This window comes from Melanotaenia boesemani, chromosome 15 (assembly GCF_017639745.1).
Source record: "Melanotaenia boesemani isolate fMelBoe1 chromosome 15, fMelBoe1.pri, whole genome shotgun sequence".
Classification (NCBI taxonomy): domain Eukaryota; kingdom Metazoa; phylum Chordata; class Actinopteri; order Atheriniformes; family Melanotaeniidae; genus Melanotaenia; species Melanotaenia boesemani.
Genome location: NC_055696.1, coordinates 33,158,383 through 33,172,046, shown reverse-complemented (window position 1 = coordinate 33,172,046; position 13,664 = coordinate 33,158,383). Strand labels below are relative to the sequence as shown.

Sequence of the window (13,664 nt, the reverse complement as noted above, 5' to 3'; positions counted from 1 at the left end):
TATTTAGCTAAGCTAACGTTAGCCCAGTCCACCGAATCAGAAAGTCCACACTCGCTTTAGCAAAGCTAACGTTAGCCTGGTCCACCGAATCAGAAAGTCCACACTCGCTTTAGCAAAGCTAACGTTAGCCCGGTCCACCGAATCAGAAAGTCCACACTCGCTTTAGCAAAGCTAACGTTAGCCTGGTCCACCGAATCAGAAAGTCCACACTCGCTTCAGCAAAGCTAACGTTAGCCTACATCGCTGTATAAATCTCAAAGGAGGACTTTGTGGAGAAACAGCAGCTTAATGACCTCTAAATATTTGATATGTTGTATTTGTATATACCAAAAAGAAGAAGAAAATAAAAAAAAAAGCATATTAGAGACGATACCACTTGTTAGATAGATGATAATTAAAACACTATTTTACTTAAATTATTTCTCCGTCACGTCTCGCTTCCAGTAGAAGAAGAACTTCTTCTTCGGGTTCTGGACGCAAGCGCGTGTTGCTGCCACACGAAGAAGAAAACTTTCCGGGGTCGAGGTCTACTTGCATTCCGGAATAGAGTTGAGGTATGGCGGCGCTGTGTCCGCCATCTTAACTGCAGTTGGGTGCCTCTCTTTCATTCAGAGATTTCTCCTCTCTCTCTCTCTGTCTCGCTCTCTCAGAGATTTGGTGCATGTCTGGTTGCCAGCTCATCTGAATCTCTGTCGGCCATATGCTGACTCCACCAAAGCCAAAGCTTCCCCTCAAGAAGGCCAACAACATAGGAAATCCTGGATCTATCTCTGGCGTGACTGGCTTCTGATCAAACACAAGTGAACACTGTAGTAAAAAAAGCTTCTATACTTACCGAAGTCCTTAGCTAAAGGTTTAGGATCTGGGATGTGTGTCTTCCTTAGCGATGCAGAAGGGTCAGACTGGGGTGAGAGAACATCAGAAGCAGAAGGCAGGTTAGGAGCAGGTTGAGCAGCGGGCACAGCAACTGTTCTCCAACTGTTTGTCTCCCCTTACAAAACACTTGCTTTGCTGTCCTGGAAAGATCAGTTATCCTTTAGATGTCGGTGGATCGCTGAGTGTTGATGTGTGCAGCTGTGGAGCTTCTGGACTCACAGGTGACCCAAACGATGTACAGAAGCAGCAGATAGGTCAATAACAAATGTGGTATCACCAAATCTAAAAGCCGTACGCTGACATTCTGATCTCTACTGCAGTGAAACTGCCGTCATTTAGAATTACAACAACTGCTTTCTATTCTTTCCTGTTTATACATATTTATTAATCTGGAGTTCAGAATAAAGTTGTGGTATTTCTAACAGCATTAACATTGATTCTGTTACATGAACACCAGATTACACTGATGTGGAAGTAAAATACATTTTTCATGAATATGTACATCTTAGTTGATTCTAGATGTTTTGTTGTTCTTAAACTTAGTGATGAGTTGTGCTGAAAATTCAGACTTCAGTACACCTAAAATAATGATATAATTTATAGAACACAATTAAGAGACAATCGTGAGCTTCAGTTTTCTACAAATATGTTGTATCTGATCAGTTTAATCAAATCACAAAAAAACATTTTTCTCCAGTTTTGTTTTCTAACATGAATTAATAAGCACAATAAAACTTTTTGATGTGGTTAAAAAAACACACAACCTTTAGAAGACAAGTTATGTCATGATTAACTTAATTCATGATTGCAGACATGATCTTTCTGATTAATGTTGCAGGTTTGGCTTTAAATTAAATTTAACAGTAGTGCTTGTCAACAGTTGTTAACTCAGAAGGATCAACCACATCGCTGGGATTCACAGATTTATTCCAGTATAATAAAGTACAAATTATTTTCCCTACAAGAGATCATGAAAGATTTTTAAATTAAGCCAGACTCTGTTCTCTAACACTTAAATAATAGAAGTTTTGCTGATGTACAGAGTCAGGACTTAGCTGTAAATGTTCTGACTCTAGTGTTGGTTGATGTCATTGACATCACAGGTAAAACTCTGCAGTGCCAGCAGAGATGAAGCATGAGGACGGGTCTGATGGTCTGGTCTCTGAAACCATAGATCAGGGAACTCAGGCATTTAGGAACAATAATAAGACAAATATAAAGAAGAATCTGGATTATAACAGCTGAAGCCCTGTCTAGGTTTGTAGAGACAACAATGAGCAGTGAACTGTGTATAGTTGAAGACATACTGAGGCCCAGCTGCACCAGATGCAGCAGCAGAGTCTTACGAGCCCTCTTAGCTGAAGCTTTGTCCGTGGAGGCTGATTTAGCTGCTACAATAATACCAACATAGGAGAAAGTGACAGTTACACCTGCTAAAGCAAAGAGAAAATAGGTGGAGGCTTTGTCATAAAGTTGAGACACTGGATCAAAAAGTAAATTATCTTTGCCACAAAAGTCTGTCATCATCAAGTGCTGCAAATCTTTGAAGTGATCCTTTAACATCAGATTTAACTGAGTCAAAAAATTTAGTGAACTGAGGGCCCAGACTACACAGATAACCACCACTGTGTTTTTTATTGTGATGATGGCAGCATGCCTCAGTGGATAGCAAACAGCTACATATCTCTCCAGACACATTACCACCAATGTGAGAGGTGAGATGATGTGTGACAGATTATTTAGTGCTGTTAGGACACAGCATACAGTATACAGCAGTTTTACACCTGCAGCAGACAGTAGATACATGATCTGACTTTGTGCCAACTGCACTGTGTCTGCAAAGAGAAGGTTAAACAGAAGAATATAGCGAGATGTCTCCCTAAACACTGGTTTACTCCTCAAAGTGAACAACATGATCCCATTAATGAAGAGACAGATGCAGCAAGGCAGGGTGGTCAGAAGGGAAAATAACACAAGTCCCGCTAGTCCCTGTCTCTGGATCCCAACGGTGGTGTTGGTCTGAGTTTGATTTGTGACGGACATTTTAAACAAACATTAAATACATTTCATTTCAAACACAACACAATGAAAACATATATTTAACACATACAGTGTCCTAAAGACAAACCCATCAGCATTTCTCCTTTTCACACTCCTCTGGCCAGAGTTGGTCTGCTGGAGTTACTTTACCTCCACGTAGTATTTATGTTATCTGCCCACAAACACACACCCCATATGAGATCATTTCTCAGTGCTATTATGTGTGGGCAAATTCAGCACGTCAAGGAATTATTTGTGATTGTTTTCCAATCCCTCCCTGAAAAGTTTTCTGGCTTCAGCCAACAGGGAAGAAGTTTAGAACTCAAACATTATCAGCCACCATTGCTAGATATCGTCACTAATTTCCTAAATAGCCCACTTTGATTTGATTATGATTAAATCTGATTCAATATAGATCAATTTACAGCTAACTATAGCTAGCTAGCTATTTTTCTTAATTCTCAGGCAACTCTTTTCATAGAACACTGAGTCGATTTACTTGACAATCAAACTCTTGACACCGGAATAAGAAAAATTGATCTTTTATCTTTATCTTTAAGTTTTTTGAGTAGATTTTGAATATAATGTGTAGCGCAATTCATTGTTAGGGTGATTCAAAGGGATTTACGGAAAAAAACACAATTTAACATTAAAAACAAAAGAAAATGGAAAAATAACACTGGATAAAACAGTATTTAAACATCATCAAGTTTTTCAAGTTTGTTGTTGATCAAAACTTCTAATTGATGCAAGTCAATCAATCAGTTTTTGAAACCCAACCCTATCAGCCACCTGTTTATTTCTTTGCACATTTCTTTCTCCTTTTATGTAAAACTCATAAACAAAGCTCAAACAAAAACTGAAGGTCATTGTCAAATCTCAGCTCATCAGATATGCAAGGTGAGACTGATGGATGCCTCACATTCAAGGTGACACAAGAAATTAATCTACTAACAAATTATTTTAAGCAGTCCCAGCACCAGGACATAGTACCAGCCCAGGCAATTGATCAATGTGTTTGGGCCCCATTCATCAGTTGAACTTCAAATTTATAAGAAAGCAGCTGGTGAGGCCTGGGTCGGTGGGCTACGGCTATAGGCTCTAGTTCAAGCTGTTTTCATTTCTGGCCAATCAATGAGCTGGATTTTCTTCTTTTGTTTTGTTCATTCTCAGTTGTTTCTGAAGGTATTGCCCCCTAGTGAGCAGCTGTTGTAACTGTGTGACACTGTTGAGGCGGTTTGGTCCACTTGGATAAAGTTTGAAAGCAAACCAAACCAAAAAAATCTTTGAAAAATTTCAGAATTCTTCACTCAGTCGAATTAAGACTCTCAAACCATCCTGGTCTGAATGCGTCCTTATCCTCAAAACAGTCTCAGTATTATACTTTTTTCCTTTAATGAAGCACTACTGAACTTTGGCAAATTTTCTTCAGTGAGGCAACCCTAACACTGGTTAATCCAGCATTATCTTTATCCTGTCTCCTCTCTAAGATCTCCTCTAACGACACCTAATCCAGCATCATTTTCATCCTAGCTCCTCTCTAAGATCTCCCCTAGTAACGGCTAATCCAGCATCATCTTCATCCCACCTCTTCTCTGAGATCTCTCCAGCCAGTAAAATTCTGTCTAATGTTGACTTTTGTCTTTTGCTCCGCCCCTTTCTCTTTTTTTCTTTGCTTTCTACAATAATGTCCTGTTGCGTTTTCCCCTGAATGTTCTAGGACATAGCTGGTATTCAAGCTATCTATATTTCAGTATGGCTCTGCAGTCACTAACAGACAGGCACTACACAGCTAAACAGAAGACTTGGTTTTGTTTACTATTGAGGAAACGCTGTTATTCGTCCTCATTAACAACTTTTTAAACTATTCACTTTGTCACTAAGACAGATTCTGTAGATGAACAGAGTTTCATCCCACTACTTTTTTTTTTAATCATCAGATTATGGTGCGCATGCTGCGACTTCTCTGTCTCCGAATTAGATGATGTTTTTCTATTTTTCGTCATGTTAGTCGCAGTTTTTTTGTACGTCCTCGTCACATTTACCCACCTTCTTCAAGTGCACATACAGGCATGAGTTTCTCTTCAGTGTCAACAGGACCACTTCTTAGAAGTTAAACTATGAACTACGAGACCATGGTCTGATCCGGAGGCCTGCTCCACCACCGACCCCCAGCCCTGCACCTCACACACAGTGGAGGCAACACAAGCGACGCAAGTGAAAGCAGAATTGGGGCAAGCACAGAGGTATCAGAGCTAGGCTAGTGGCTTGCCCACGTAAGCCAGCTATTCCCACCATCGTGCTGAATGTATGCTCTTTGCACAATAAACTGGCCTGCTTTCATCTTCTACGGACAACTTAGAAGGCTGTGAGAGAATGCTGTGTTTGTGTTCACAGAAACTTGCCTCAATAACAACATCAGGGACCACGCCATTCAGCTCCAGTGACTAACCTGCTTCCGGGCAAACAGAGCTCTCACTGAGGAAGGGAAATCCTGCAGAGGGGACTCTGGTAACATCAAAGATGCCGGCTGTGTGACGCTGCTGTGGTCTGCAAACATGGCTCACTTTCATTGGAGTTTATGGTCATTAAATGCCGACCATTCTACCCTCCGAGGGAGTTTACAGCTATACTGCTCGTTGCAGTTTAATTTCCTCTGAGTGGAAACAACAGGAGTGAGGCTGTACTGCATCAATTGTACTGTATGAAGTGTATCAACACATCAGTGAGCAATAGATAGCCCAACGTGATGCCTTTTCATCTTGGCTGGGAATTTAAACCACGCAGGCCCAAAGTAGCGTGTTTCCAAAACTACACAAAGACTTTTCAACTTGTGGAAACAAGACACTGAACCAGGTTTACACCACCCAGAGAGAAGCTTACGACCCTTCCCCTCCCACACCTCCACGCCTCTGGCCACATCACTGTTATGCTAATGCAAGCATACAGGCCAAAGTCACCAAGCCAGTTCTCAAAGTGATACATGTGTGGCCGAAAGGGTCCCTGGAGGTACTTAAGGACTGTTTTAACACCACAGACTGGATTGTGTTTGAACAAGGTGCCACCTGCAACAACAACACAGACCTCCAGGAGTATACAGCTGTTGTGACTGCCTACATCACCAAGTGCATTGATGATGTTATGTTTGTGGACATCTAGATGCAATGTGACCTTGCTAAGCTTCTCTGCTTAAGTTAACTTATACTACACTCTGACAGAATGGCTGCATGGCAGGATACCGTAGTTATAGAAATGGGGTTCAGCTTTTTTGTGTTTGTGTGTGTTACGTTCCCAGGCCCCAACGGTCTTCTCCTGTTGGGGTATGCCTGGAACACATCACCAGGGAGGCATCCAGGAAGCATCTTAACCAGATACCCAAAGCACCTTTTTATTACAGGAAGTTGCAGGAGAGCAAAGACAAAATTACAGCTACACCTTCACCTTTCAGCTCAGTTTATTCTTCACGACAGACTGATGCAGAGTCCACATCACTGCAGATGCTGCACTCGTTGATCTCCCATTCTATCCTTACCTCACTCATGAACAAGACCCTGTGATACTTGAATTCCTCCACTAAGGGTAGGACCTCATTCCTGACCCAGAGAGGACACCAACTGCTTTACACTTGGCTGTGAATCTATCCAGTGAGAGTTGGAGATCACAGCCTGATGAAGCAAACAGAACCACATAATCTGCAGAAAACATAGGCCCAATCCTGAGACCACCAAACCAGATCCCCCCAACACCTGGTCTGATCCTAGAAATTCTGTCCATTAACACTATGGCTAGAATCATTGACAAAGGGCAGCCTTGAAGGAGTCCAGCCCTCATTGGGAAATAATCATACTTACTGCTGGCAGTGCTTACCCGCAAGATTTGGGGATGAGGTCAGCAGCACCCTACTGTATACACTGTTGATGCCCCACTGCTTCCCACTCCAGAGATGGGGTTGGCGGACCAGAATCTATTTGAAGGCATTTGGGAATTTTTCTCCATGGCCTCACCAAACTCCTCCCACATCCGATTTTTTCCACAGTGGCCACCAAAGCCTCAGTTCACTTATTCTGCCGATACCTATGAGCTGCCTTTGGAGTCCAAAACTGTTCCCAACATGATCACAATACATTGGGGTATGCGAGGTCTGACCAGCATTCTTCCACACTATTTGAGTCAACTCATGGTGTTTATTCTGGACAACATGTGACAAGCAGAAAATTCCAATAACATAACATCTGCTTGGGTTTAGGGGGTGGCATTCCTCCCAATCATACCCCTTCAGGCCTCACTGTCGTGAGCATTGTAGTTCCCCAGCAGATTTTCTCCATGTCTTGCTTTCTTGTCTTCCGTCACTCCTGCGGATTTACTTCCTTTTCTCCCATGCCCTGATCTTCTCGAAACTGTCACACATGATGCCCATCTTGATGATCTTTGGCAAACAAAAAACATTTGTTACAGCACCTGCAAAACAACTCAGACATATGCACCTACACTTTGGGGTGTACAGTGTTCTCACCCATAGGATATTCCTCACACAGACTGTACCTATCAGATAGGAGTCACACTGTGTGTCTTCAGCCAAACATTTGGTGATTAAGGAGCACATACAAGAAATGTTGGAAAAAGACACCATAGAGCCATCAGCTTCTCTTTATGCAGCTCCAGTGGTCCTGGTGCCATCTTTGACAAGCTGTGAGCAGCAAACCTCACCATGAACATGAAAAAGATCCAATTCTCCCATACCTCTCTGAAGTTCTTGGGTAACATTGTCTTTTGATCTGAGGTGGAAGTTGATGCAGAGAAAACAAAGACTGTTCAGGAAAACAAAAATGTTTTGGTTTCCCTAAGTCCTTCATATTGAACCTTGCAGTAAGCATGTTTTCACAACATTGAAACAAACCAAAAAAACAATGGTGTGCAGCAGTGTTGTTTTTGGCAGGCATTTCAGTTTTAGTCTTCGTTTTAGTCTTTAGGACGAAAATGCTTATTAGTATTAGTCACATTTTAGTCATTTCTAAGTTTGATAGTTTTAGTCCAGTTTTAGTCGATGAAAACTCAAAGGTTTTAGTCTAGTTTTAGTCAAATACAAAAAGTATTAGTCCTTTAACAAATTAATTGAGGTCAATAATATGTATTAAAAAGTGGAATCAAGGTTGACAGGTAGTGATGGTAAGTTCGACTCTTTTCACTAACCCAGGTCTTTTACTCTCGAACAGTAAAGTGAATGAATCTTGAACGAGTCATGTCGTTCATTTTTACAGCAGGAGGCGTTGTAAAAAAGTCCGCGATTCTCAAGCAGTAAATACTGAAGGCAACAAAACTACTGGTAATGCCACAAGCAATTCAAACCATGTGAAAACGTAGGGAAGCAAATACACACCACAATAAAGTGATTTGTGTCCTACATCCTCCCTGCCATTGTTTAACAGCGCAACAGTGATTCGGTAGCTATCACGTGACAAATGAACAAGAGACCGAGCTGAGAGCGAACGTACTGCTGAGCTTGATACAGCTTGAGCTGTGAACAAACGAAGGAAGACCCGTTCAGAGACCGAGTTGCCTGTCACGTGACAGAGAGAAGCACTAGAGAGACCAATCCAAGAGCGAACGTACTGCTCGCCAAACAGCCTGAATGATGAACGAGACCGAGAACGAGACCGTGCAGCCCGACTTGCTGTTCGCCACACAGCCTGAGCAGCCTGGCTGTCACGTGACAAAAGAACGAGGACCTGAGGACGGACCTGAGCGAGTCCTGAACAAATCATTTCTGTTTCCTGTCCTGACCTACTGACTGAGTTTATGCGAGAGGAGGTGCCACATGAAAATGAACGAATCGCTCACTGAGAGGACCCGTTACTCCCGAGTCATATAAAGGATTAGTTCATACTGAACGAATCGTTCGTGACCGACACATCACTACTGACAGGTTATAACAAGTATTGCAATTGATAAAACAAGTTCACCTTAATAGTTAACCAGCCTAAAAAAAGAATGCAGGAAAAACTGAATGGAAATGGCAGAAAAATAAACTTCAAATTCACTATGAGCTGTACAAACAAAGCCTGCGTAACTATAACCGTGAGCTGTGCAAGGCCAGAGAGCTGCATTTATCTGAAATGATTAACAGGAATGTCAACAATTCTCACACTCTGTTTACTATGATTGAAAAACTTACTAATCCTCCTATACAGATAAGCCCAGAGCTCCTTTCCACTGAAAAATGCAACCAATTTGCCAACTTTTTTAGTCAAAAAATTAAAACAATTAGGCAAAATATTAATTCCACACAGTCACACAAGAAAACTAGTCTGTGTCTAAAACCCAGAAATAATTCTGATGTTATGTCGCAATTTTAAATGGTTGATTTAAAAATCCTAAAAGAAACAGTTTGGCATTTGAAATCAACAATATGCACTCTGCACATGATACCATCCGAATTTTTAAAACCAGTTTTTACCTCAGTAGAAAGTGATCTCCTACTGATAGTTAACAGCTCACTGGCATCAGGCATTTTTCCCAAGTCACTAAAGATAGCTGCTATTAAGCCTCCTAAAGAAAAGGACTCTAGATGCCTCTATAATGAACAACTATAGACCTGTCTCTAACCTCTTTTATTTCCAAGATTATTGAGAAAGTTGTATTTCACCAGCTTAATGACTTTTTAAATGAAAGCGGAAATCTTGATAAATTTCAGTCCGGCGTCCGACCTCATCACAGCACTGAAACAGCTCTGGTCACAGTGTTAAATGACATTAGGTTGAATACTGATTCTGGTCAAGTATCAGTCCTGGTTCTGCTGGATCTCGTGCTGCATTTGATACTGTAGATCACAGAATCCTGTAGCACAGGCTGGAAAACTGGGTTGGACTTTCTGGAGCGGTCCTTAACTGGTTCAGGTCCTATTTAGAAGGTCGGAGTTATTTTGTTACGATCGGCAGCTATGAATCCGAGCGAGTGGCCATGACTTGTGGAGTCCCCCAGGGGTCAGTCCTTGGACCTCTTCTGTTCAACTTGTATATGCTCCCTTTGGGTCAAATATTACAGAACTATAGCATTAATTATCAAAGTTATGCTGATGATACACAACTTTATGTGTCTCTGTCACCAGATGACTGCAGTTCAATAGACTTATTGTGTCAGTGTCTGGAGCAAATAAACACCTGGATGAAGGTGAATTTCCTACAATTAAATGAAGACAAAACTGAGATTATTCTGTTTGGTAGCAAAGAGAAGAGGGTCAGCATTGGTAAACACCTGGAGAATCGGGCTCTTAAAATCACCGACCAAGTTGGTAACCTTGGAGTGTTGATAGACTCAGACCTGACTTTCAGCAGCCACATCAAAGCTTCACTAAGAAGCTTTTTACCAGCTCAGAAACATCAACAGAATTAAAAGTTTAGTCTCCCAGAAAGACCAAGAGAAACTCATCCATGCATTCATCTCCAGTAGACTGGATTACTGTAATGGTCTTTTAGCAGGACTTCCTAAAAAGAGCATTAAACATCTGCAGCTCATCCAAAAATGCTGCTGCTAGAGTTTTAACCAGGACTAAGAGATCTGAACACATCACACCAGTTTTAAAATCTTTACACTGGCTTCCAGTTTAAACTGGTTTCCAGTCACAGAATAGATTTTAAACCCTTCTGATTGTTTACATGCCATAACGGTTTAGGCCCAGATTACATCTGAGATATGTTCAACGAATATAAACCTAGCAGAGCTCTTAGATCCAAAGACTCTGGTCAACTAGTCCAGGCCAGGGTCCAGACCAGAGTCCAGACCAGAGTCCAGGCCAGGGTCCAGACCAGGGTCCAGACCAGAGTCCAGACCAGAGTCCAGACTAGACATGGAGAAGCAGCATTTAGCTGTTTTGCTGTAAACAAGTGGAACAAACTGCCAGTGGAGATTAAACTTTCCCCAAATGTAGACATTTTTAAATCCAGGTTAAAAACATTTCTTTTCTCAGGCGCCTATGCATGAAATCTGCACGTTAACTTTTTTTTTTTATTTTTTAACTTATCTTGCTTTAAATCATTTTAATGTAATTTATTATTTTATTGTGATTATGTGTTGATGCCTTTTACTATTTCTAAATATCTGTAATGCCTTTGTTTTATGTAAAGCACTTTGAATTGTCCTGTACATGAAATGTGCTATACAAATAAACTGCCTTGCCTTAATGCTAGCTTCAGTGATAGCTTTAACTGAGACTTTCCCATCAACAGAGATGCAATGGTGCCGTGTTAAACTTAACTGCTGTTGGGCAGAAACCTTTTATTTCTATATTTCACATTTGTTCATGAATTGATGTCCTACTTCATCATACAAACATGTTACACAAGAAAATAGATCTATAAGTTCAACATATAGCAACACATTGTGAACTTGTTGTTTGGTTATTTTCATCAATAATTACTAAATTAAAAGAAATGGTTTTAGACTTAGAAGGTTTCAAACCAACAGCAGATACTTTCTGATGTACTTAGGGTGATGCATCGCACAGATAAAGTGCTAACTGTGGAATCAATTACTCCAACAAATCAAAGAGCAACAACATCCTTACTTTGGTAACTGTGGCTTTATTTCTGAGAATTTTATGAAGTGCAATACTCCACCCTGAACATACACATGTCCAAAATATGAGCAAAGGATGAGAAACACATGCTCAACTTGACCTGGTCTGCCAGTGAAATTATGATGGATTATAGTTAAAATATTTCCATATATCGTTTCGTCGCTTCCAACCACCAAACCCCTTCATCGATGCTGCCGCCATGATTCATCTATGAATGGATAAACTGCTTGTCTGTGTGCACGCTGCACGTCTGGTGGTGGCCAAGGTGCAGCAGCATTGCTGACTGACAGAATGCACTCACAGTAGGCAGAAATGTTGTGCATTTTTAATGTCGGGCAATCAGCCCTTGAACATTTTCGTATTGTCTCGTCAATGAAATCTTATAAACATCTCATCATGTTTTCTTCATCAGAGAGCCATTTTTAGCTCGTCACCGTCTTGTTATCTTCATGAAAAAAAGGTTTGTCCACGAAATAAATTTGTCATCGTCATTATTGACAAAAACAGCACTGGTGTGCAGTATGGTTCAGTGTCTTTATTAGCTTGTGGAAGAAAATAAAGAAATACTTTGATCAACCTCTCATTAACTTGATCCATTGGGTGTTATTAAAAAAATGGCAGTTACTACACAAATTCAGTGTGAAGATCCAGAAATCTGGAAACTCCTAATCCCAAATTGACCAATCATAAAGGAGAATATCCACATAAACATCCGTGTAGCAGGGGTGCATGTCAGGTCTGGAAGAGGTGTGCATCGGGGCTGTGCGGAGGTACACAGCCCCTACGGTGGTGATGCAGACGACATGTAAGTATAAATCTGCCTTTCAGGTTTCACCAACATTTCTCAATGTTGTGATGGCAGTCTCAGCACGAATATCACCAGGAACACCAACACCAGGAAGCAAATCAAAACACATGGTAGCAGGGAGAAGTGTTGTTGTATGTGGGATTATTTTAGCAGTGCTTGTCTTCGTCAGTAATCCTGGTCATTTGGCTGCACAGGACAGGCTGAAACCCTATGTCAGGGTTTTCTACAGTAAAGACAGCCACCTGTTTCTATCCTCCTCTGCCATTGCTCAGCCTAACTGCATGGGCTCCTCTTCTGGCTGAATGGAAGCGCTGCAAGCAGATGGATGAACAGCTCTGGAGGCGACGCTAGGGGAACAAATATTATTATCTGAGAGATATTTTGTGTTAGAATGCTTGCAGTTCTAGTGATTAAATCTCGACAAGAAACTGGTATTACTTTTGTCTATTTTGTCTGACTAGAAGGAGAACAACTACCCCCACCCCCATTGACAAATCAGCTGAAATAAATGATGAAACATGAGGGAAAGCTCTCGGAAAATGTGTCTGAAAGAAGTGCACAGTGTCCTACTGGTATGACTTCTGTGAAGATTAACAACAATTGAAAACTGTTGCAACGGAGCTTTTCTACTGTAGGCTAACTAACAAATTAGTCGTTTCTGCTGTTTTATATAGCAAGTAACAGTAAATGATCCAACTTAAATGGGAGGATAAAGTGGTTGCTGGACTACCTGCCCTGTTTCTAACATAACGCCAAAATAAAATTTTCTGTTAGATTGAATTAACTCACATATCCAGCTGAAAGCCTGCAACCTCCGTGTCAGTGTTGAAGTCCCTCTCCTTCACCAGTTGCCTCCACCTGGTAAATGCTCCACTGATGTACACGCTCGTTTGCTCCCGGTTATTATTTCTTTTTCTTTTCTTGGCTATGTTTTCCTCCATCTTGCGGGGCAAAAAGTATGGATGGTCCTCCATTTCATGTAAACTGGCAAGCTGAATGGTCATCTTGGCTTGTTTACACCACCCCCGCCCCTTCCCCCATGAAACAGCTGGGACTCACAGATAAAACGCGTAAGGCGTATTCAAAGATGGCAATGCGACATGGCAGGCTCCAGTAGGATGCGCGCCACCTATGTATTTATAAACAACTCATTCTAAGCAATGAGAACACTTTCATTTGGATGCGATTGTGATTAGACTTTGGTAAAGTACGTATTTATGAAAAATGATACTTGATTTTTGCTAACAAAAAGCCAAATAAGCTACACACTGTGACTTTAATGGTAAATTCACTGCCTGTCTCTACTGCACTGCTTTTTTTTTTAAATGATCTTTTTACCTTTGGCACTGTCACTCTTTTCACTTCTCA

The 13,664-nt window shown here is 41.2% G+C and overlaps 1 protein-coding gene across 1 annotated transcript; it reads right to left on the bottom strand.

Annotated features, from left to right (window-relative positions):
* Window positions 1-1,920: 1,920 nt before the first annotated feature.
* Window positions 1,921-11,534, bottom strand: LOC121653985 (odorant receptor 131-2-like). The gene is made up of 2 exons (XM_042007791.1): window positions 11,515-11,534; window positions 1,921-2,923 (listed from the first exon to the last, which is right to left on the bottom strand). Exon 2 carries the CDS (start codon window positions 2,917-2,919, stop codon window positions 1,921-1,923), a length of 999 nt encoding a protein of 332 aa, XP_041863725.1. The 5' UTR covers window positions 2,920-2,923; window positions 11,515-11,534.
* Between the last annotated feature and the right edge of the window lie 2,130 nt (window positions 11,535-13,664).

Excerpts from the sequence above, each read along its gene's own strand:
- LOC121653985 (XM_042007791.1), bottom strand. The coding sequence starts at position 2,919 with ATGTCCGTCACAAATCAAACTCAGACCAACACCACCGTTGGGATCCAG.